We start from the raw sequence: 24,899 nt of genomic DNA, 5'->3' as shown, positions 1-24,899 counted from the left end.
TTTTAACAACAACCAACTTTAATGAGTATTAGTAAATAAGCAAACATTTGAATGTCTTTATATTGTCTGTACATCTCATTCTAGCCTTTTCTTTCTTTTGCAACAAGCCACATGGCCTCAGAAATAAAATACCTGCACAACTACAGGTCGCCTGGCAAGCGAAAAAACTGCATCTCCATCTATGCATTAACCTCCAATGGTGTTCACTACGCTATTATCCTCCATGCATCTTCCACTAACAGTATATAAATCCCCATAGCAAAGGTAACTTCATTTCCATTCATTCCAGATTCATTTTAACACAGCTCACATGCAAAGTATTGCTAATAAATTTCCGCAGTTGATTTACATATTGCTAACTCTAACTAAATATACATTTTACAGGTCCTTTACTGCTTCTTCAGGTCTTCACTACCTCCACCATTTTTTCATACAACTTCAAATATGGAATGAAAAGCACAATGTTCTTTAGACTATTGTCTTCCTTCTCGAACCTCTTTTGTTATAATTTACTATTTGTATTTTCCATTTCAGACTTGAAAAAGGATGTTTCGAACCTCTTTTCTTACAATTCATTGTTTGTATTTTCCATTTCAAACTTGAAAAAGGATGTTTCAAGATCAAATACCATTTTCATGGTTTGTTTCCTCACAACTATTTGTGTTCTCCATTTCAAACTTTAAAAAGGATGTTACAATACACTATTTGTATTTTCCATTTCAAACTTTAAAAAGGATGTTACAATACACTATTTGTATTTTCCATTACACACTTAGAAAATGATGTTTCAACATCGAATGCCATTTTCATAGTTTGTGTCTTCACAACTATTTCTGTTTTATGTTTCAAACTTAAGAAGGGATGTTTCAAGATCACTAACATTTTGATAGTTTATGTCCTCACAACCAATTCATTGTCAATGGGTTTTAACATATTTTTGTTGACAAAGTCAATTCATTTTAACGAATATAATACATGTTTTCAATATATCTTCATATTAATTTAATTTCCCATTTGATTAATGATTTCTTAACTAGCCCTTTCCAAATCAATATGGCTTCCCAGTTGTTGTTCGCATATTAACTTAATTTCCCTTTTGAATATTGATGCATATTTATGGCTACTTGCATTCCATTTCAATGGTTTTTTTGCATGGCTTCCTCAAATTAAAACTCAAAATCATCATCCCTTCCTTTCAGAAAAGCCCGCAAAAGCCTATTCACATTTCGATATTCTTCCACACGCTAGGCCTTACGGCGTCTTCTTTGCAACTTTGGGTGCAAATGCTAGTTAATTCAATTCTGAAATGTTGTTTTAATTTTGTTTTTAAACCTGATTATAAAATATAAACCATTGTATTAAATCATCACAGAATATATATTAAATTTATACATAATCATAAGACATCTTTAAAAAAATATGATTTCTAAATTAAAAAATGAATCATTCACTATTGAAAAAACCATTAAATTTCTACATTTTAATTGGATTCAGTTTGTTTACACCTTAGCCTTCACGTATTTTACTATTTACATGTGAACATTTAATGTTGAAAGTATGCGTTCATGTATTTTGCTATTTACATGTGAACATACAAATGTTAAGAGGATTAGAATTGTTGTAAATTATAACGTATGGGTTATGACATATATTTTATATAGTTTGAGAGATCTAATTGTTAAGAGTTTGTTTTTTTTTTTTAAATAAAAAATTCAAAACCATAGAAAAAAAATATATGTATTTCTAAACTTAACAATGATTTCTGCACATTATTAGAAATTTTAACAAAGTGACTAACTCTGTCACAGGTGTTCAAAACCATAGCAGTGACTTTTACATATTATTAAAAATCTTAACAAAGTGACCAATGCATTTAGTTCGGTTATCTTGATATTATAGAAAGAAGGAAATTTTAATGGCAGAACAAGCAACATGGAGATTAAAGAGCAGAGCTCTCTGGTTAAAAAGGGAGACTGAAACACCAAATTCTTCCACAGATACGCAAATTTCCTCCAGAATACAAACTCCATGTGGAAAATAACTGACATGGAAGGGCGAACAATATACTCACAAGAAGAAATAAGCGATGCTACTGTAAATCATTTCCAAAATGCTTATAGAAGGAATGAAGATGTCTATGTGGAAAATATGATCTGGCGTATAGAAACATACTCTAACATGTTTAATCAGGAGAAAAATGAGGAACTTACAAAGGAAATTTCTGAGGAAGAATTGCTGGGGATTCTCAAATCTTTTAAAAGTGGTAAAAGCCCCGATCATGATGGATGGACAATTGCACTGTTTACGCACTTCTTTGACATTATCAAAATGGACCTATCGGGTATGATCGAAGAATTAAGAAATATAGGCCATATTCAACAAAAAATCTCCTCAACATATATAGCCTGAATTTCAAAAAATAAATTTGCTGTGAACTTCTCGGACTTCAGACCCATCTCATTGTGCAATGTTATATATAAAATTATATCAAAAACTATTGCGGGGAGACTTTGCAGCACTTTTTCACTGTACATTTCTCCTGAACAGCATGGTTTCGTTCTGGGGAGAATCATACATGATGCAGTGGAAAATGCACAGGAAAGTATGGACTCTATTCATACAAAGAACATGGATGTGGCCATTCTGTAGGTTGACTTTTGTAAAGCTTATGACTATTTGGATTGGGGCTTTCTTAGACTAATTCTTAGCAATATTGGGATACAATCAAAGGAGGTAAACTAGATCATGGCATGAGTGAAAAATGTAAATTATGCAATCATCATCAACAATATTCCAACACATTTCTTCTGGTCTGAATGGGGCCTTCATCAGGGATGTTCATTATCTCCATTGTTATTTATACTGGTAATGGATTGCTTGAGTCTGGATATCAAAAGAGTGGAAATAGAGGGGCATTTCAAACCACTGAAGCTAGGCAACAATATAGATATCATGCACAACCACTTTGTCGATGACATCCTCATAATGGGTATGTTATGCTGCTTCTCTTGGTATTATATTTTTAATATTTTCAGCAGATTTTGAAAATGCTTCGGGAATGTGCACAAGTACAAATAAATATGTCCTTTATTATAGTCAATCTAACATGAGAACTATAACATATATAAAATATTTATTTGGAATAGCAGCTAAACATATCCAAAATGGACTGAAGCATCTAGGGTATAGACTTAAACCATCATGTTATAGAATATCGGACTGGAAATGGCTCATAGAAAAATTCTACAAAAGAATTGTTGGATGGGAATACAAATGTCTATCCATAGGGGGAAGGGCTATTCTGACACAAATTATTCTAGCACGGCTTGGGGTATATTGGGCGCATCTCTTTCATCTCCCTGCCTCCATCCTAAATGACTTTGTTGGGTCCCTATAATACTAGTGATTACCCCATTACTATTGTATTTGTATTCCTTATTAATATTGTTGTACCCCTATTGTCCCCATATTGTTATTACTATGCCCCATAGAATCCCTCTATTGTTATTTTTGTGGCTTTATAGTATTATTGTTAGGTCGGCTGGGTTATATTGTCACTCCTTAGACTCCTATATATAGAAAGGAGGTTTTGTCATTTGAATAATCCAAGAATTGCTCATTTATGTAATGTAAAGGAGGTTGCCCCCTCGAAGAGACTGAATTCTAAGGCGTGGATCTCTCTTTTCTATCTTTTTGTGAGCTGGTTTCATAACATTTGGTATCAGAGCTTTGGATTCTAGGGTTTCGCTGCTCCAAATAGGTCATCGTGGCATTTTCGCTATAACATTTTTGTGCGATGTTTCAAAAGCTAAGAAAAAACCCATTTGAGAAGAAATCAAAATGAACCTCAGGTTCGAATTTCAGAGCCTTTCGTGCTATATTTGCGGAGATATGATCTGAAGAAGTTGGTCCTTTTGCAGACTCCTGAATTACATTCCAAACAGGTAACCTGGGGAAAATCATCATAACCTTCTCTTTGAGCATCGGATTGAAATTTTGTAAGAAGGTACAACAAGAGGGCAGACTGTAGTTTCTTGTATATCTTTTTCAGATCCAGAGGTCGAAACAGTGACCCATGGCACGTCGTACAAGTTCGCTCTACTGAACTAGTCTATAATGAGGTCATCTTGGGAGATTGTGCATAACTCTTCCTTGGAGAATCCAACTTGGATTAGATTGGTGGCATTGGAAAGAGGACACAGAGGGCTACTACAGATCATAATTTCAGAACTGGATGATCCAAAACTGCAGAGATACATCAGATTCAATATCAAGCTTCTACAAAGTGAAAAAATGCATGTAGTTTATTTTATATTTTTGCATAAGCTTGGTTTGAAAAATTAGTTTGAATTGGTAATTGATGCCCCAAGGAAAGAAAATGCAATCACCTAGTAAGAAACCTGAAAGCTCTAGCATGACTTATGAAGAAGAGGAAGAAATGCAACATGATATATCAAAATTACGAGACCAAGTGCAACAAGTGTTAGTTGCACAAAAAGCAAAAGAATCTAAGATGGATTGTTTAAGGAAAGGTGTAGAAGCTAAGATGGATGGTTTAAAGAAAGGTGTAGAAGCTAAGATGGATTGTTTAAAGAAAGGTGTAGAAGATAAGATGGATGGCATGGAAGTTAAGATGAATGGCATGGACACTAAAATTTATGGCATGGATGATAAGATGGAAGAGTTGAAGATAAATATGAATAAGTTGCTACAAGAAATGGTCACTAATGGTGAAACGGTAGTAAAGGAAACTCATGATGAGAACAAAAGAAATGTTAATCATGATTCCATAGACTCTAATGTTGGATTGAAGACCAACCATATTCCAAAAATAGATATGAGGAAGTTTGATGGCAAGGATCCTGCAACATGGATATTACAGATGGAGCAATTTTTCAATCTCAATAATGTGCAATAGACGCAAAAGTTACGTCTTGCATCTTTATATTTGGAACCAAATCAGTTTGTATGGTATCAATGGCTTTGCTCTCATAAACAAATTATCACTTGGGAAATTTTTACCGAAGAATTGACAGCACATTATGAGGATACAAAAAGAAACACTTTTTTTAGCCAATTGATAAGTCTCAAACAAAAGGGTTCAATAATGGAGCACATTGAGGAGTTCCAAAAATTGAACATAAGGGTAAAAAATATTCCAGAGGAGCATAGGATTGATGTGTTCATAGGGACTTTAAAGGATAATATCCAACATGATGTTCGCCTTTGGGAACCTGATTCATTAGAGAAGGCATTCAGGTTAGCAAGAAAAATGGAAAGCAAAATTATGGCAACCAGGAAGCATACCACTCACAACTATAAAGATGGAAGTGTTGTTTCCCCTAGTCTTCCACAACCTATAAAGTTGACACCACCACAATTGGAAGAAAAAAGAGCAAAAGGGCTTTGTTATAGTTGTGATAGCAAATACACTAAACGTCATAAGTGTTTTGAGAAGAAATTATTCTACATAGATTGTGAAGAGGAAGAAGAAAACGAGCAAGAAAGGTAAAAAAAAAAGGATATACTCCAGGAAAAAAGCCCAGATAAAGAAGAAATGGATCCGACCATATCTTGTAATGCATTGGCGGGAATTGCCACTCCCCAAACCATCATGATATAAAGAAAAATCAAGAAGAAAAAGGTAATAGTGTTGATTGATTCAGGAAGTACCCACAATTTTATTCATTGTAAGGTAGCAAAAGAATTGAATTGCTTCTTATATCTAGCACCAGAGTGTAAAGTGATGGTTGCAAATGGAGGAACAATAAATTGCTCTAGAAAGTCCCCTAATATCAAGCTATCCATGGGAGAATATGTATTGACTAGCCCAATGCTTTCCATTCGAATGGGTGGTGCTGATGTTGTACTAGGAGTCCAATGGCTACAATCCTTGGGTACAATAGCTTCTAATTTTCAAGAACTTTTCATGAAATTTTCTGTGGAAGGAAAGGAAGTTGAATTAAGGGGTATTGCAGGGAAACAAGGAAAGATAATCAGCTCTAACGGTATGACAAAGCTTCTAAAAAAGGAACAAAGAGGTGTAATTGCACAGTTATGTTCGCTAGATGTTTCCACATTGGAATGATCTAATTCTTCAGATCTCGAAAAAGTCTTGATCAATCATTCCAAGGTATTTGAGACTCCCAAAGGTCTCCTACCTATTCGTGATCATGATCATGCTATTCATCTTATTCCAGGAAGTGTTCCTCCAAACATAAGGCCGTACAGATATCCCTATGCCCAAAAGAGTGAAATTGAACGTATGGTTGCAGAAATGATAGAGGCTAGTGTAATTCAACCGAGTCAAAGTTCTTTCTCTGCTCCAGTAGTATTGGTGCACAAGAAGGATGGACCATGGCGCATGTGTCCGGATTATAGGGAGCTCAAAAAGCTCACTATTAAAGATAAGTTTCCCATTCCTGTCATTGATGAATTACTGGATGAATTGCATGGATCAATTTACTTCACCAACTTGGACCTTCATTCAGGATATCATCAAATTAGAATGAATACTGAAGACATTCCGAAAATAGCATTTAGAACTCATGAGGGTAATTATGAATTTTTGGTCATGCCTTTTGGCCTTACCAATGCACCTTCAACATTTCAAGGTTTGACGAATTCCATTTTCAAACCATTCCTTAGAAAATTTGTGTTAGTATTTTTTGATGATATACTAATCTACAGCAAGTCTTGGAAGGATCATGTTGAACATGTTGACAGGGTGCTACAACTATTGGAGGAGAAACAATTATATGAAAAAAGATCCAAATGTTTCTTTGGAGTACAAGCGGTGGAATATTTGGGTCATATTGTATCTCATGAAGGAGTTAAGGTAGACCCTAGAAAAATTAAAGCCATTAAGGAATGGAAAATCCCCACATCCATAAAGCATCTGCGAGGATTTCTCAGGTTGACAGGGTATTATCACAAGTTTGTTATGAATTGTGGGAGAATAGCAAAACCTGTAAAAACATTATTGAATAAAGATGCATTTTCATGGACTCTAGAAGCAACAAAGGCCTTCGAGCATCTTAAAGGGGCAATGTGCCAAGCATCGGTCTTAGCTACACCAGACTTCACAAAAACCTTTATTGTGGAATGTGATGCTTCAGGAAATGGAATTGGTGCTTTTTTAATGCAAGATGAAAGACCCATTGCTTTTGAAAGTCGTCCAATCAAGGGAAAGTTTTTACACAAAGCTATTTATGAGAAGGAAATGTTGGCAATACTCCATGCACTTAAGAAATGGCGACCCTACCTAATGGGAAGACACTTCAAGGTAAAAACGTATCATGATGGCCTTAAATACTTTTTAGAACAAAGATTATCCTCTGAATAGCAACAAAAGTGGGTCACAAAGATGTTGGGTTATGACTTTGAAATCATCTACAAAAAAGGGAAGAAAAATGTGGTGGCAGATGCACTCTCAAGAAAGGATAAGGATGTGGAAACATTGTTGTGCACCATTTCTATTATCCAACCAGATTGGATAAACGAATCAAGGGAGGAATGGAAGAATGACGAAGAAATGTGGGTGCTTATTCAAAAGTTACAACAAGACTCCAGTACGTCTGAGACATTTAGCTAGAAAAATGATTCGTTATGGTACAAAGATCGCTTATACCTCTGTAAGAATTCCTAGCTAAAACAAAAAATTCTTATGGAATTACACACTTCTCCCTTAGGAGGGCACTCAGGATTTTTAAAAACTTACCACATGGCTAAGAAGGAATTTTTTGGGAGGGTCTTAAATCAAATATTCAAAAGTTTGTGGTGAAATGTTTGGTTTGCCAACAAAATAAAGTTGAAACAATTAAGACATCGGGTCTATTACAACCTTTATCCATTCCAAGCCAATGTTGGGAGGAGGTTTCAATGGATTTTATCACAGGTTTACCCAAGTCTGAGGGAAAGAGTGTCATCATGGTGGTAGTTGACAGACTTACCAAGTATGCACACTTTTGTGCATTATCACATCCATCTAAAGCCAGTACAATTTCTACTGCATTTATGGAAACAATTCAAAAGCTACGTGGAAACCCAAAGATTATTGTAAGTGACACAGATCCCATTTTCACCGGAAATTTTTGGACAAAATTATTTTCTTGTCTTGGTACTCACTTAGCTCATAGCTCATCTTATCATCCTCAATCTAATGGGCAAACTGAGATAGTAAACAAATGTTTGGAAGGATATCTTCGTTGCTTTGTATCTGATAAACAGACACAATGGGCCAAATGGTTGCCTCTAGCTGAATGGTGGTATAACACTTCCTTCCATACAGCAAAAAAAATGACCCCATTTATGGCACTTTATGGATATCAGCCACCATCCATCACATCATATTTAAGAGAAAATTCTAAGTTTCAAGCAGTGGAACATCACATCAAACATCAACAACATGTCCTCCAACTCTTAAAGGATAACCTCGTGTTGGCACAGAATAGAATGAAACAAGAGGCAGATCAACATCGCAGCGAAAGAAGTTTTCATATAGGTGATTGGGTATTCCTACGACTACAACCATATAAGAAAATGTCCCTCAAGCAAGCTAAGAAAGATAATAAATTATCACCAAAGTATTATGGTCCATACAAGTTGTTGCAAAAGATTGGTACAATGGCATACAAATTTGAGCTTCCTGCAGCTTCTCGATTGCACCCAATTTTCCATGTTTCATGTTTAAAGAAGGTTATAGGCGACAAGCTCCCAATTCAAACAATATTGCCAGAACTTGACGAGGAAGGAAAAATTATATTGGAACTAGAAGCAGTCACAGAAACAAGAACTCGACAGTTACGAAATCGATCAATTTTATAGTATCTTATCAAGTGGAAGAACTTATCCGCTAAAGATTCCACATGGGAGGATGAGAATTTTATACAGAAGCATCCATAACTACTGAAGCGTTGAGGACAACACTTTTTTAAAGGAGAGGGGCATGTTGGGTCCCTATAATAATAGTGATTACCCTATTACTATTGTAGTTGTATCCCTTATTAATATTGTTGTGCCCCTATTGTCCCCATATTGTTATTACTGTGCCCCATAGAATCCCTCTATTGTTATTTTTGTGGCTTTATAGTATTATTGTTAGGTTGGCTGGGTTATATTGTGACTCCTTAGACTCCTATATATAGAAAGGAGGTTTTGTCATTTGAATCATCCAAGAATTGCTCATTTATGTAATGTAAAGGAGGTTTCCCCCTCGAAGAGGCTGAACTCTAAGGCGTGGATCTCTCTTTTCTATCTTTTTGTGAGCTGGTTTCATAACAGACATAAAACATCTTATGGCCAACTTCATCTGGGCAGTGAAAATAATAGGAAAAAATTCTATCTTACAAAGCTTGCACATATAACTCTCCCAAAAAACATAGGTGGATGGGGAATATTAGACCTTTGTCGATTTGGCGAGGCTTTACTCATAAAATCGCTCTGGAGGGGATTATTTGGAGCAAGCAGTTCGAGTAAGGTTATTCAACATAGATATAAAAAAAACAAAGAGTTCATTTATTGAGTTCATTTATTGGTTCCATCTGGGTTCAATTTGGAAAAAACAAGGTTTTGCAATATGGTCAAGTTTCCTGAAAGTTGAGAACTGTTTCATCCAACTACTGACATGGAAATTCTAGTTTGGTAATAATATCCTGATTGGTTTTGACCCAATCGTAGGTGTTGATCCAAAACTATCCATCTCAAACTATTTCTTGCAAATCCTAAATGACCGTGGTTTCTCTTTCTGGGCCCAAGTCATAAAAGACTAGCAAGGAAATCTCCCTATCTAAAAAATGCAAATGAACTCGGTTTAACCGATCACTAGAAAGAAGAATGGTTTCGGATCACAACATCTATGAAACAACTGGGCATTTCTAGATCAGGGTCCCAGGATAAAATAATATGGTCGGGAAAAATGCACTCTAACAACATAGTTGTAGAAGACACCTATCAAACATTAACAAAAAGAATTGTGAGGAGAGAGGAAAATCATACCCTTTATGCCTTCTAGAAAACAAAAACACCAATCAAAGTTATTGTCTTTAGTTGGCTAGTTTAGCATAACAAGAATCATGTCTAGGAAAACTTGCAAAAAAGGAATTGTTATGGGTTGGACATTTGCTGCATATGCAAAAACCATTCAGAAGAAAATGATCATATTTTTCTACATTGCCCTCCAACTACTTGGGTTTGGAAAAAAAAATCTTCTCTTATGGGCTTTCCCTATATTCAACATTCTTGCATTAGAGTGTCCTTGGAATGGTGGAGTTCTCATAAACCTGCATGGTGAATTATTCCTCTCTTTCTTTTCTGGGAAATCTAGAAATGGAGGAATAGAAACATGTTTCAAAATAGTAGGGAGGGTTTCTTTATAATCATTGATAAAATAATAACAAATATTTTTTTTTATTCTACACAGTCATTATGCTCTAAAGAGAAATCCAAAATCAAAAATGACTTACATTTCTCTTATCCTATGCGTTTTTTGATGGGGCAGCACAAGGAAACAAACATGCATGTGGTTTTTGGATTGCAATAAATGCTGACTTGATATACAAGATGCATTGGAAATGTGGTGATGATACCAATACCAAAGCTGAAGTTGTAGCTCTCTGGGGTCTCTTATGGTTCAAGGACTTCCTTGGAAACCTAGAGCTACACATATATGGTGACTCAAAAATCATGATCGATCAAGTCATGGGGAGAGCATCAATCAACAATCCCAGACTACAAGAATGGATGGAAAGAATTGATTTTCTATGGGAAGCTCAAGGCAGATACACAATCCAACACATTGAAAGATGTTTTAACAAGGATGCAAACATATTGTCAAAAAGAGGATTACAAGGAAGCAGTGATGATTGGCAGTTAGAAATTACATGGAAGCAAATCATATTCAACATGGAGAGCTTCCCAAATCCGGGTTAACCAGCACTATGCAAGCTACAAAGTTTGTTTTTTTTTGTATAAAATACTGTTATATAGTGTGATAATGTACTAATTCCTCATGTTGTTTTATCAGAAGAATGAGCCATCAGCAAAGCTCCCTAAAAAGACTAACATACCACTAGTAAAATTGTTGTCTAAATTGTTCAGGGATACATAATGTTTTTTGGTTTTTTTAAGTTATATGCCTAGCCACTAGGAATAATCAGTGTCCTCTACGGGGATCTTTCCATAGCTTCCTCGTTAGATGGTGTCATTTGAAACAAAAGTCTTGCTTCATAACTATGTTGACCATACTGTAATTTTTTATATGTGGAACATTTTATTCTCTGCACTGACTCTTTACATTCTACAGGTCATACAGTGCCTACAGGTTATCTCCAGGGAGGGGACTACTACTCTTCAATCTGGATGGCTGTTCAATAATACAGCAACAAATGATGTTTCTTGTATATTCCCTACAATATTTGCCATTTTATATGCTACTTTCTGCCATATCAATACATAACAGAATCATGTTTATTTGTAATCTATGTTGATCAAATGTGTGTCTAACTCTCGGTTTATCCAGAGTCACAATTAAGATTTGACATCATGGGAGCAGTTCTTAGTTATATTTTCTTGCAAATATGGGCACTTGGACATGTATATTTTCTACTCGTATAATACATATATGAGGCTATTTTCGTACTGAAAAACAAAATTCCTTCGAATGATGTTAAGCTATTTTTTTAATATATTAAAACTAAAAATCATTCAAAAATGAAAATGGTATCTGCGGATCTCTACCTTATTACACTTTATGAAGTCGAACACATATTATGAAAATTGCATATGAAGGCCAACTGCGAACATAATTCAGTAAAAGATGGTCAAACTGAACAAAACACCGAATCGCCATAACACAGTGAAGGGTCAGGTCTGCCCCGACCCTCAGCTCATACATTCAACTGCATTTCGATGTTACCAGAGATACATTTTGTTTTGTCGTCCTCAATCTTTTCTTTTGTCGACTCCAACTGCTTGTCTGCGTTCACGTTAGTATCTTCAGCAGGCCCACTCTTTCTATGGGGATAAATACAGTACAAAACCATCTGCCCAAACCCTAATGGAGCTCCCAAAAAATTTGGTGCCTGCGGAGAACATCACACAACAAATATATCGTTCAGCCGAAGCTTCATATGCTGTCATTTGTTTGAAAATGTGAGTCAAATACAACCGTCAAATGAATTTTGCTATATGTAGTTTTATGAGCAGTTCAATGTATTATATTACCATGATGATAATGTCTTTACTAAGAGCACCATACACAATCCACGAAGCACTTCCGAGCAACACGAACAAGGAGAAATAGAAGCTGGGCATGAATTCCACGCTTTTGGTTTGAATTACCAATCTCTGTATATAATATAATAACAACACAACAGTAAACTAACATTAATAGCTGATCTTCCCTCTTTTTTAAATTATAAAATATGCTTTATGATGTATTTCGTATTTTATTTGTACAAGTATTCTAATCATTTTCTATAAACATAAATAAAACAACTTAGTTGAGTAGAGGATGTCAAAATAAAAGCAGTGCAATGTAGAGATTACAATTATAGATAGTGGAGAACCGTAGAGAATCGTAGTGGACACTATTCCTGCAGTTCCTACAATGACCCTCTTATGCTTGTGATCATGGATAGCACAAAAGCAAGTTATCACAATAGTTGCAAACACCGCCATCACCCCCATAACCATCCTGCCCATACTCTTCTGCTAACATACAATATGTAAGTGATCAATGGGCATGAACTGTTTACCCACAGCCGAATCCCTCTAAGGAATCATATTAACTATTGAAAGCAGGGGTTTTAGTCCAGAAAGGTAATGATATCAATACTATTTCTTCATAGGAAATATAATCAGAAAAAACCTTGTTCTTAGGTGGAGCAAAAGTGAGATAGATGCCAACGAAGGAACACTGTAGAAAAAGCCCAATAATGTTGACAACCATAATAATCACGTTATGCCATCCATTGCTTATTAGAGGAGACCCGTACAAAATGGAGATAAGGCAGTTGAATATCGCTATTGCATAGGGAAAGCATGAGAAACTCTCGGTAGTTCGCTTTTGTATCACTCTTCTGAACGTAGTTCTGTTCAAGGAATATATATAATATATTGGACACCAAATATTAAGGTTATATCTAGCTAAATCATTCTAATTTGAATCTATAATACAAACATAAGTAGTGGAGACAAAGACATTCTACTTACATTGGTGCACCATACATAAGCAAACCACAGACACTCCCTGTAATGTGAGATAAGCCAGTTGACATTAATATTTACTTCATCAAAAACTTTACACTACCTACCATTAAAATTATGGACTACTAGAGCACCAATTCCCATACTACCTAGAAATGCAAGACATGAGATTATATGTTAATGTGGATACAGTATAGTAAACATGCCTAAAATTCCAACAGCTAGTCGCAGGAAGTTGTCCATCACTTCTTTGTTCTCGAAACACAAGTTCTGTATTTTGCTTAACGAGGAAAAGAAGAAAGCAATTCCTCTTGGCAAGGAGGTCGCTTAATTCTTCTCCTTGCAGTCCAGAATATCTGGTCATATGGGAGGATGGGTTCATATAAATATCCGTTTTCCCACTTTTTTTTTTAAATTCCTTATACTATGTCCGGCACTTATATTCTCCTTCACTAGGTGGCGAACAACACTGCAGTAGATAATATGGCAGAATAAGATAATCGCCAAAACTGTAGTGATGTCCCACCTGTAAATGATTACATCCCTACCTTTCAAAGTGCGTTTTAGTCTTTAAATTTTTCTGACTTTACTTGCAAGTGTCCAAACAAAATGTTAATATCGCACACGCACGGGCCTTATTTATTTATTCGATATTCAAAACCCATCGGTTTCCTGTTTTATCAGCATATATGCCAGTTAAAATGTTAAAAATGTTAAGGTTGCACATGTAGTTTTATGTGCAAGGGCAGGTTTTGAAAGATAATAGGGAAAGTTATCTAGCTATTTTGGTATCGTATCTGGTTTTGGTATCGTATCTGGTTTTCAGTATAATCTATTTAGCCAGAATTTGTGGAAAAGCTTAAAAACTTTTAGGATTCACAAAAAATAATTAAATATATTAACTAATTAAAAAACCATCTATTTTATAAACTATCTTTAATATCATACAGTTAAATTTTGTTTTTTTAATCAATATTCAAAAACCAGCAATTTCCTATTGTTTCTGCATATATGCCAATAAATCTCCTCCCCACGTTACTTCAAGGTGAATATTTCCGTTATTTAAACAGGTATCTAGATTTAACTCCTATGAGTATCTTGGACTCATTTTCCCTTTAAAATGTTTGCCATTGGCTTTCGGTTTGGACGGTTTACCTCCAACTCTCAATTGGACAGTTGCTTCTTGTTTAAGTTATTTACCTAGAATGTACATCGTATCTTTCACAATTAATGACACGACATGACATGTAGTTCATTTAATATAAGAAATTGCTCCACCCATAGGAATATCAATATCATAAATGGAGTGTTCAGTTGCCATGCAAGTGGGTATTAAATCAAATAGAAAAATGAAGAAGAATCTATACACTAGATGAGTATGATTATGCCCATACGCGAGAATAGAATTAATCGTACTCATCTAAACAATCATGAAGACTATAATTATGAATATCATAATCAGAGGTCATAAAGTATGCCAACTTACTTTTCGTCAATTGGGCGGTGCAACCTGGATACTTTTTGCCTCTGTCGCGATTGAGGATTCGTTTGATTTTTATAAGCGCACTGAAGAATACAGGGATTCTGCAAGATTTTCGCGGATCGTTCACTTGCTCTTTATGCCATGTGTAAATTACAAGTTTTGCACTGTTCAACTCTTAATATAATGAATGGTACTGTGTTACATTTTGCAAGATACATTTCGTTATGCTGTACTATTTTACAATTGGCAACGTACTTTTCGTCATTCACTGGTCGAGTCTAGGGCACACCTATGCTCATGACTTCACCTTCAAGAATATTAAGGAATTCATTTAGTCAAGTAGAGGAATTGAGGAATTCATTTAATCAAGTAGAGGAATTGATTAGAGAGATAAAAATGGTTGGAATTTTGGTAAAAAAATTCAAAATTTTTTATAGAGGCAATATTTGAATCGTGTTTTTGATGGTGGAAATAAATTCAGTACCATCAAAAACATCCAAGACATCTAAAATTTTGAAATTTAACAACTTACAAAAATTCTTACCAAATTTTCTCTAAATATGAACAACTTTTCACACAAATTTTCGGGAGGAAGGCAGTATTAAGTATCATGCGGTATTTTACAATCGACAACGTACTTTTCGTTCGTTATTCAATGGGAGACTCTAGGTCACACCTATGCTCATGACTTCACGTTCAAGAATATTAAGTATCATGCAGCGACTTACTGCCTTTTCATGTAGGATATTGAATATTATTTTACTCTCATCCGATAAATAAATTGAAAAAACAGTAAATTAATAATTAACTTACTTCGTGGTGTTTGAATATTAAATACACTAAAATATTCATTCACTTTTTCTGGACATTAAACTAGATTTGAAGTTTAGTATTCCTGACTAGATCGTTAATAGTATTCTTTCATAGCACAATCTTCTGGTGTCCCTAAGTGGATGGTTTGGCGTGACACACTTTTCAAGCGCACAGGAATTTTCATTAATTGCTTCGAGAGGTTGATCTAGTTTGGAGTTTTATTTACTTCAATAGTTTTGAAGTTTTATTAAATGTGTGAATTTATATCGTTAGAAAATTTTTATTACTATTAATTTATAGGAAATATATTTATTTTAAAATAATTATATGTGATTAAAATTTTAAAAATCATAAAAATTAATTAAATTATATTTTATTTTATATTATTATTTTGATTAATTATAAAAATAATTAATATATAAATTAAACATATATACATTTGAGAAATAGTATTACTGCATACTCAATAAATTATACCTCAGTTTATAAGAGATTTGTTCAGATTACATTTTTTTAATTAATCAATATTAAAAAGGAAAAATAATAACTATTTTGGAAATAAATTTTAATTTTTGATTTGTGTATATTACTAACAATATTTATTGAATATTCAATAAAGACCCCACCACCCCAAACCACTAATAATTAAATTAAAATTTTGAAATTCTATTTGAAAATATACACAATTTAATTACTTTGTCAATTAGTCTATGAAATTCTAAAATTGTTTTAGTTAAATTTAGAGTTATTTAGATTCCTCAATTGTAAATGTTTAATGGTATGGAATGTTAACAAATCACACGTTAAAAATTTAGTTTCGTAAAATTATAATGATTAACTAATCATGTATTAATATGAATCTTTTTATCATTCAAGAGAAAGTTAATATAAAAACAATCATATATATTATTTATATATATTTAATGTGTAAATCAATATAACTAATGAAATTTGAAAAATTATTATTGAAACTTACGACTGCGAAGTCATTCTGTTTACAAGATCCAATTCTAATTAATGCACTGTCCCCTGTATTAATATATAAGGCGCAGGTTGAGGCCATATTTGGTAACGTTCGAGATTTCACCTTGAAGGCACAACTCATTACACAATCTTCTTGTGCTCCTAAATGGATGTCTCGGCTTCCTTGAAACCGTATCACACGACTTAATTGCGCTAGAAACTTCATTAATTTCTTAGAGACATCGATTTAGATTTGAGGTTTCCTTGTCCTCACTCCACCGCTATTCAGTATTAACGCCCAGGTTGAGGCCATATTGTTGCTAACGCCGGTCACTACAACTCTACAACATTTCTACAGTGGTGAAGTTCTTCATACCACCACCAACAATCCACCAGTCACTACAAGTCCTACAACATTTCTACCGTGGTCAAGTTCTTCATATCACCACCGACAATCCGCCCTTCATTACAAGTCTAGAACATTTCTACTGTGGTCAAGTTCTTCGTACCACCACCGACAATCTACTTATCCGACTGAAAAGTCACTCAACTCTCTCGGATTTTCAAATCCTTTAACAGGGGAGTCCGTGTTGCGTTGGGATCCGGGTTATTCATTCACAAAGTAATTTGGCAAACCATTTTTATGTAGATTGTTGGAATTAGATGGAGTGAGAAAATTCATGTCAATCCTATTGGTTTTGGAATATTTTTGGGATAGGCAATTGAGTTAAAGTTAGTATGTACTTTTTTATTAAATGTGTTTTTTAAATTACTAGCACAATCAAATTAATAAAATGGTTGAAATAATTTAATCACTTTATTAATGTTGTTGTGCTATGATAAATTATAACTAGTTATAATTGACTATAGTTTACCAAGTTGCTTGTGGTTGATTGTGTTTCATCATTGATCATAGATGAAAATGGTTCAGCATATTGCTATAAGAGTATTTTATTATTCACATTGTTATGTAAAAATATGTAGAAGACCTCCATTATATAGCAATGGAGGAGATCCATTGTTGGATAAGGATAACTATGACAACTGGATAGATGCAAGTCCCTATATTAGCTTACAATCCATGATACTTAGCTCATAGGGAAATGAAGAGTTGGAGAAGACAAACTCCAACACCCCCCCTCAAGCAAAACATAGGGAGTAAGTAATACAATTCGCCATACTCAGCTCATAGGGAAATGAAGCATTGGAAAAGACAAACTACAACACCCCCCGCCACCCCTTCCCTTAAGCAAAACATAAGGAGTAACTAAAGAAGAAAGAAAACAAAGAATGTGTTTGACAACAAGGCTTGATTAAGTACCCATGTACAAACTCTCCACTCCCATGTACAAACACTCGTAAGTGGAGAAGGAGACAAAAACCCGTAAGAAAAACTTTCCCCCAAAAAGGAGAAAGATGCCAATGCTCAAATTATCAAGGCACTGAAATTGTAGATCCCAATATTGATCCACTAAATGGCAAGAACATAGGCCTACTCCAATCAAGAAGTATGAAAAGTTGAAGTACAAAACTTCAAAAATGAGAGTTGTGAAATCTCAATGAGGTCAGTCAATCTCTAAAGTAGAATTGTGGTAGAGGCACAAGGGTGGAAAGTGTTGTCAACTTCTCCAAAAAATTCTTTGAAGAAACTAGGCGTCGATAAAGAACCAGGACAAAGGCTTCAAACAAAAGCAACAGCATCAAAAAACAAACAACTAATGAAGCATGTAAATAGGGAAAATGTAGTACAACAACACTCCTCAAGTTGTCTAAGCATTGTCACCATCACACTGATCAAACACAAGAGATGACAATTGTTAAGAGGGAAATGATAGAAATATATGTCACCATCTAATTGCCACCCCCCACCCCAAAAAACAACTGCGGAAGGATCAAGAATCATTAGTCTTCATTGTTAGAAAATTCCACCTTGAAGCACAATTGAGGGAATGATGGAAATCAACAACGAACAATTGTTTCAATACAATGATATGGATTCTTCAAGAATTGTTTCAAATGATGCCACGACCATTCATCGATCCATCCACAAGTGATCTTGATGGTTCTCTCATGTCTCTTCTATAAAAATCTAAATCCTGGACTACTAATTGGCCAATAATGCTAATTTTTGGGTAATTTCCTCTCATGAGGATGTGAAAATGACCTAGTTTTTGCCTCTACGAACTCAAAGTCGAGTGCCACAACATTTTCATCCAAAATGAAATTAGCAGCCATGTGATCTATATGTTTAGCAAGAGCATTTTCTTCAAGCACCTCCCAGTTGGATATATGTGATGATACAACAACATGATCGTATCCAAGACCTGCTCTTGATGTCTGGAATGCAAGGTTAATAGGTGCATTAATTCCCTCTCAAGTCCTGCTTTGGTATATTAAATTTTACTCAACAATTGAGATCTAATACCAGTAGTATGGTTTTCAAAAGTGGGTGTGACAAAGGCATGTGATGCATCATGATAATCAACTTCAGTATTTTGAAAATCAACATCATGAAGTGTGGAAGGAGGAGAGGTTGGCTCATCAACTATCTCCATCTCAAATTTTTGAACACGACTAACTTCCAATTCGAGTTCTTGCTTAGGTTCTTGCAGCGTTTGAATGACCTCATCCTTTTGAATTATATTCTAAGAGACGCATAATCTTGTTTTTAAAAATGATATTGCCTCATCATTATTTATTTTAAAGAATTAATTTCCATAACATGCTGATTAGTTTTCTCTTCCTTAAAATTTTTTGTTCTTGAGTCAGAAAGAAACTCAACTTCTTCATGCAAGTCATCAAGGAAATCAATCTTCTCATGAAATTCATCTGGAAGGAACTAGAGATATTTTCCCATGGTTGATTCCAAATGGTCATCGTTTTTATTTTTTAAGAGATCAAAGTTTGCAACTTATTTTAGAGTGTTTCATTTTCTGGTTGCAAAACAGCTACCACGGCTTGTTATTGAAAAACCTCTTTATGAAGTTCATCCCTGGCCTTCTCACGAAACTCATGCAATCTTTTACCTATCTTGAAAAAAAAACCAAATTGGTAAAGCAAAAATCGCTACAAAGGATAGCTACAAAGGAAGGTTGATGATGACAATAGCTTCTAGTTGATAATGACAATAGCTTCTAATCACCACACAATGAAGATAAATCCAACTATGTATGTATGACTAGCAATAAAGATTTCATAAACGCCCGCCATCAAAGCATCAAATACATGGACATGTGAATATTTTTCAAAAAGCATCATACACCATTGCTCTTAACACCATTTTTAAAAAATCCAAAAATGCATGGACATATGGTCATGATTTCCATAAAAAATAATCCTTGAGACTTAAATAAAATTTTATATCCCTAGTCGGAGCTTCTTCAAACCAGAGTTAGGAGACAACAATCTATTCAAACATGTTCCCCAATCGGTCCAAATGAAGGAGGAAGTCGACCTGCTCTCACTCTCCTGAAATCAATCAAAGAAATATGGGCAACCAATTTAACTATCCATATATCCCCAAGCGTTCTAAAGAATTGGGGCCGTAGCAGGAAGACAACCTAGGGTTCCACAGCCACTGCACCAGAAACTGGCTTCTCAATCATTTCAAATTGTAGCTCGCACCCGCTTTGTTATGGAGAACTTGACCCGTGTACGATCTGCCACCGCCAGTCCCATAAATTCCCTCACACAGATCTGCAAACTTGTTCGGACCATAAGGGTCTTCGCCGACATACCATGCATTAGCGAGAGGATCAGTTGTTGTCTCGGTTTATAACCTGGCCGCCACAGGATCGACTACGGAAAGGAAGGTCAGGGCGATAACGTAGTGCTCCCGCTGTCAAGCTGCCGTCAGTGCCGCCAATGAACGAAGAAAAGAGACAATTAATAGGCACTTTGACTGGTCTTGCAGGGAAAAACGTGACTACAGTAACCGCTGGATTTGAATACTTGTCATCAAGAACGAATTGTTGAAATGGCTGTGTTAGACGGGCTCTACATTCCTTTGCGTAGGATGGTTGACGGACATTCAGTAGACTGAAATGCCAGCTGCACAAGACCACACCCGAATCTTTTGAGCTCCATGTGCTACAAATACTTCTTTTTCTGGGCCATGGCTTCAGGCACGCCGCTGACCCTTTACTTCGTAAAGCCAGCACATCCAACAGTGACTCTATTGGCTTCAGCACATAGGACATGCTTCAGATCAGGCATTTTGCTCTCTCGGCCATTCACATGCAACCTCGCTACTCTGGATTATAGATCCACGCCAAATCTAATCAAATCACTCTCTCTCCACACTTAACCAACACCACAGTGACCTCAGACATTATAAACGGTCTTGGCTAATAAAACAACCAACAATCAAGAGCTTCTCACACCTGCAGGCATCCTCAAACCAGCCAGATCTGTGTATCTGAAAACCAAAAACCCATCACAACAGCGAAGAAACCATTCAATATTTAGATTAGATCAAGACCATCATCACTTACATAAATCTCTAGATTTCAAAAAAAAAATTAATACTTTATTGAAACAGAAACTCCATTCAAGATCATAAAAAGAAAATGAAAAAACTCCAAAAAGAGTTACGCAAGGTACTCTAACACATGTACGAGTATTTTTTATTTACACTGTTATAACAATGTGATGTAAAAGTACATAGAAGACTTCCATTAAATAGTAACGGAGGTGCTCTAGTGTGGATAAGAATAACTACAACTCACTATACTTACCTCATAGGGAAATGAAGCATTGGAAAAGACAAATTCAAACAATTTTGCTTAGTTATAGTTGACCATGTTGAACATAGTTGACTATAATTAGATATGTTGGCAACAATTAACCATGCTGACCTTTTTATCTTCACCTTGGTTGACTATGGGTAAATTATGGTTGAAAATGGTTTTAATTGTTTAGCTATAATTTACTATAATTGGTTATGATTTACCATGGTTTTATTTGTTTAACAATAGTTGACTATGGTTGACTAAGTTGATCACGTTTCATATTTTTGACCATGTAAATGATGGTCAACCTTGGTTCACTATAGGTGACCTTGCTAACCATGGTTATTCATGGTTTGACCATGTTGGAGCATGGTTTCCCATGTTTGGCGATGGTTAACTATGGTTGACCATGGATGAAAATAGTTGACCATAATTGAGCTTGTTTGACAATGGTTGAACAATACTGATCATGGTTGAACATGCTAACAATGCTTGACTATGGACTATCAGTATAGATGGTGGAGCAATGTAATACATGGTTGACTATGGTTTACCATGTTGCCCATGTTGAGTATGGTTGACAATGTTGACTATGCGGACCATGGTGTCTATGGTTGACCATGTTAAGCATAACTTATTATGAAGGCTATGGTTACCCATGGTGACCTTGGTGATTTGCTTGTCGTTGTATAATGTCAATTTTGTTTGTCAACATTTATCTATAGATTATTGTTGTTGACCATGGTTGACTAGGATACCCTTGTTGCCTAAGGTTGATTATGCTTGACCATTATGCCCATGTTGACCATGGTTGATTATAGTTAAATATGATGGTCATGCTAACAATGGTTTCCCACGCTTCCTATGTTGACTATGGTTGATTATGCATATTGCAGTCGATCATATTGATTGTAGTTGTCATGCATGAGCATAGTCAATCTGGTGGCTAATGCAAGGGATATTGGTCAAATTCATGCTTCATGACTATTTATGCAGAAAATAAAAAAAAAATTACAAGCAAAGGGATTGGATTCTTCAACTGGCAATTTCAATTTCTAGGGATAAGGTAGAACCCATTTGTAATAGCTAGATATAATTTGTTTTTATTTGGTTTAAATAAGCTCATCGCTGAGATTTGAGCTATTCTCGGTTGATCTGATCCTATGTTTATGGATCAAGGAAAATCTAGAAATGATATATATGTAAAATTTGTAAAATTTCTAGTTAGTGTGTGAGAAAAATAAAGAAGAACGGGACAAGAGGGACTATTTTTGGATTAAAATATATTTCTCCATATGTGTGGATTCATGCCATTCTCTGTAGAAATTGATTTCTGAGTTTGTTTTTTGGTATGTGTCTGTGGGAAAATATAAGAATATTGGTTTTGCATCAGATTTCTCATTTTAAATTTTAGTTTGAAGATACAAGAGAAATCTTAGAGGGAGCAACCGTCACCTATTTTCCAGCTCGATTCCTGAGAAAATGAAAATGAATTTGAAAATTCTGCGATCTCAGCTTTGTGCATAAGGGGGTCTATTGTGTGACATGAAAGTCATTTTCTGAGAAAATGCTTGGTTGAAGAGATTCGTAGAGTTCTCTAAATTGTCTTTTATAGGATTGCGCCGAGATTCACCAAAGCTAGTTGTCTAATGGTTATGTCATTCCTACGTTGGGTATGCTCCAATGAAGGGTCTATGGAATGAATGTGCTACAGGAGCATCTAACCACCCTTAATCAAAATTGAAATTTTGAGTTGTGAAAGGCGAAATGTGGACAATCATTGTAAATCGGGGCAAATTCTGTTTAAACAGAGCTAAATTGATGGAATTGATAAGTCTTGATTTAATGTAATTATCTGCCATGTATGCATATAAAGAGATTTAGGGGATTTTATTGAGCAATTTGTAGGAGAAAATTGTGGATCTTAGATGATCCACACCTTTGTAATTTCCTATAAAAAGAGAGTCTATGTTGTGTGAAAGGAGTTATAGAGTAAACCAGTCAGTCAGGAGTCTGAGAGTTAGCATTTAGGCCTACGGGTAGGAAAGGAAATGCCACTGATATTGAGAATCAGGCCGAGGAAGAAATTTTTGTGTAATGGTTGTTTATTAATACAGATAACTTGATTCTGAGTTTGTGTGATGTGTAGTTGAATTATAATTTGTGTGTGAACTTGAGTGATTTTACGTAACGTAGGTTGTAGGTGTGCAAAATCAGAGAAGAAGTGCAGAGAGGAGTGTTATGGTTTTACACACAGACAATATTGGAGAAAGCCTTTAATGTTACAATGAAGGAGAAGGAAGCATAAAGGCACGAGCGGAGATTGAGATCATAACAAGTGAAGATCGTGAGGCAAAGACAAATACACAGGCAGAAAGTTGAATGGGCGATTAGACATTAAGAACCAAAAGAATGTAGCAGTGTTTAGGAACCGTTGGATCCATCAGATCAACTAACGAGGTTGTGTCTGTTAGACGACTCAGATTAAGTCACGTAAAGTAAAGTTAAGCATATCAATGACATAGATTAAACCCACGTGATACAAGAAGGATGAAGCGGTCTTAGCAAGGGATAAGCAGTTTCTCTTGCACCCTAAAGGTGGTAATCGGTCTTTCAAAATTTCCCGTGATTACCTATAGATGTTGACATGTAGCACATGGTGGAAAGAGAAAACCACTTTTCTCACGTGCTCTCGGCCTACTATCAGTCATGAATGATTCCACGTGAGATTGCGTGATAGCCGTTGGATCAAGTGGGATTGATCAACAGTGGAGATCAGCCAAGCTGGTTGGCGATCGGGTGACTTGACAGCCGTGGTATTAGGCGGATCAGATCAACGGTAGAGATCATACAAGTTAGTTGATGATCGGGTGACGCGATAACCATTGGATTGAGGAACGAGATCGACGACGGAGATTTAACTCACTAAGGAGAGCATCAATGTATGTGCAAAGGTTTTTGGAATGGTGGAAAGGTAAATTTTCAAGTGTTATGAGATATTTCTATTATACAAGAATTATAATAGAAATAAGTGGGATTAGTGTATTTCAGGTTAAGTTAAGAATTAACCAAAGATTATGAAGGGTTGTGTAAGGTTCCACTTAAAGATTTATCAAAGGCTTAGACTTTGGATAGTTAAGTCAAATGCTTCCGTTTCCTAAGAAAGGAATATTTGGAAATTCCTGGGACACACATAGTTTGACATGGAATCTTATATGCATATTGTGGGTATATGCGACTTAGGCTGCATCATTGGGGTATTTGCGGCTTAGGCTGGCATTAGAATGCAACTAAGTCAAATCAAAGGAGCGAATGATTCTATATCGTTTGAGACATTTAGCCTTGATTCATTCAAATCGATGATAGTGGTAAGTTTATGTTCCATTGAAAAAAATTATATTTTTAAGAACAAAATCTGTGAATATTTGAAGGTGAACATGAAACATAATAAATAAACACAGAACTTGAAAATTTGATTCAATCTATGAGAAGAATATCAATTTCTGTTGTGGATGTAGTTCCAGGAAGGGAATCTACATCATTTGTTGTATCAGAGTAGGTGAAATTAGGAGAAGAAATCCCTAAAGAAACTTTCAAGGGAATAATATCAGGATGAAAATGGCTTTCAGGGTAGGAGGAGGACATGGTAGAGGTAGACGACGAGGTAGACCAATTGCAACAATGGAAGCTATATGATGGTTGGA

General features: G+C 35.3%; 1 protein-coding gene across 1 annotated transcript; it reads right to left on the bottom strand.

Moving 5' to 3' along the window:
• Positions 1 to 11,877: 11,877 nt before the first annotated feature.
• Positions 11,878 to 13,545, bottom strand: LOC149214354 (bidirectional sugar transporter SWEET3b-like). The gene is made up of 6 exons (XM_089390888.1): positions 13,409 to 13,545; positions 13,213 to 13,245; positions 12,869 to 13,091; positions 12,547 to 12,708; positions 12,223 to 12,345; positions 11,878 to 12,080 (listed from the first exon to the last, which is right to left on the bottom strand). Exons 1-6 carry the CDS (start codon positions 13,447 to 13,449, stop codon positions 11,886 to 11,888), a joined length of 777 nt encoding a protein of 258 aa, XP_089247014.1. The 5' UTR covers positions 13,450 to 13,545; the 3' UTR covers positions 11,878 to 11,885.
• Positions 13,546 to 24,899: the final 11,354 nt, after the last annotated feature.

Source organism: Pinus tabuliformis, chromosome 1_1, assembly GCF_031772625.1.
Source record: "Pinus tabuliformis cultivar Carrire ecotype Pingquan chromosome 1_1, CPIR1, whole genome shotgun sequence".
NCBI classification, from domain to species: Eukaryota; Viridiplantae; Streptophyta; class Pinopsida; order Pinales; family Pinaceae; genus Pinus; species Pinus tabuliformis.
Note: the sequence above shows the minus strand (reverse complement) of the source record. Positions and strands in the feature narration are given on the sequence as shown.

Coding starts and splice junctions, on each gene's coding strand:
- LOC149214354 (XM_089390888.1), bottom strand. CDS start 13,449: ATGGACAACTTCCTGCGACTAGCTGTTGGAATTTTAGGCAT. Junction 13,092..13,212: donor CTTATGTATGGTGCACCAAT/GTAAGTAGAATG, acceptor TTCCTTGAACAG/AACTACGTTCAGAAGAGTGA. Junction 12,081..12,222: donor GTAAAGACATTATCATCATG/GTAATATAATAC, acceptor TGTTCTCCGCAG/GCACCAAATTTTTTGGGAGC.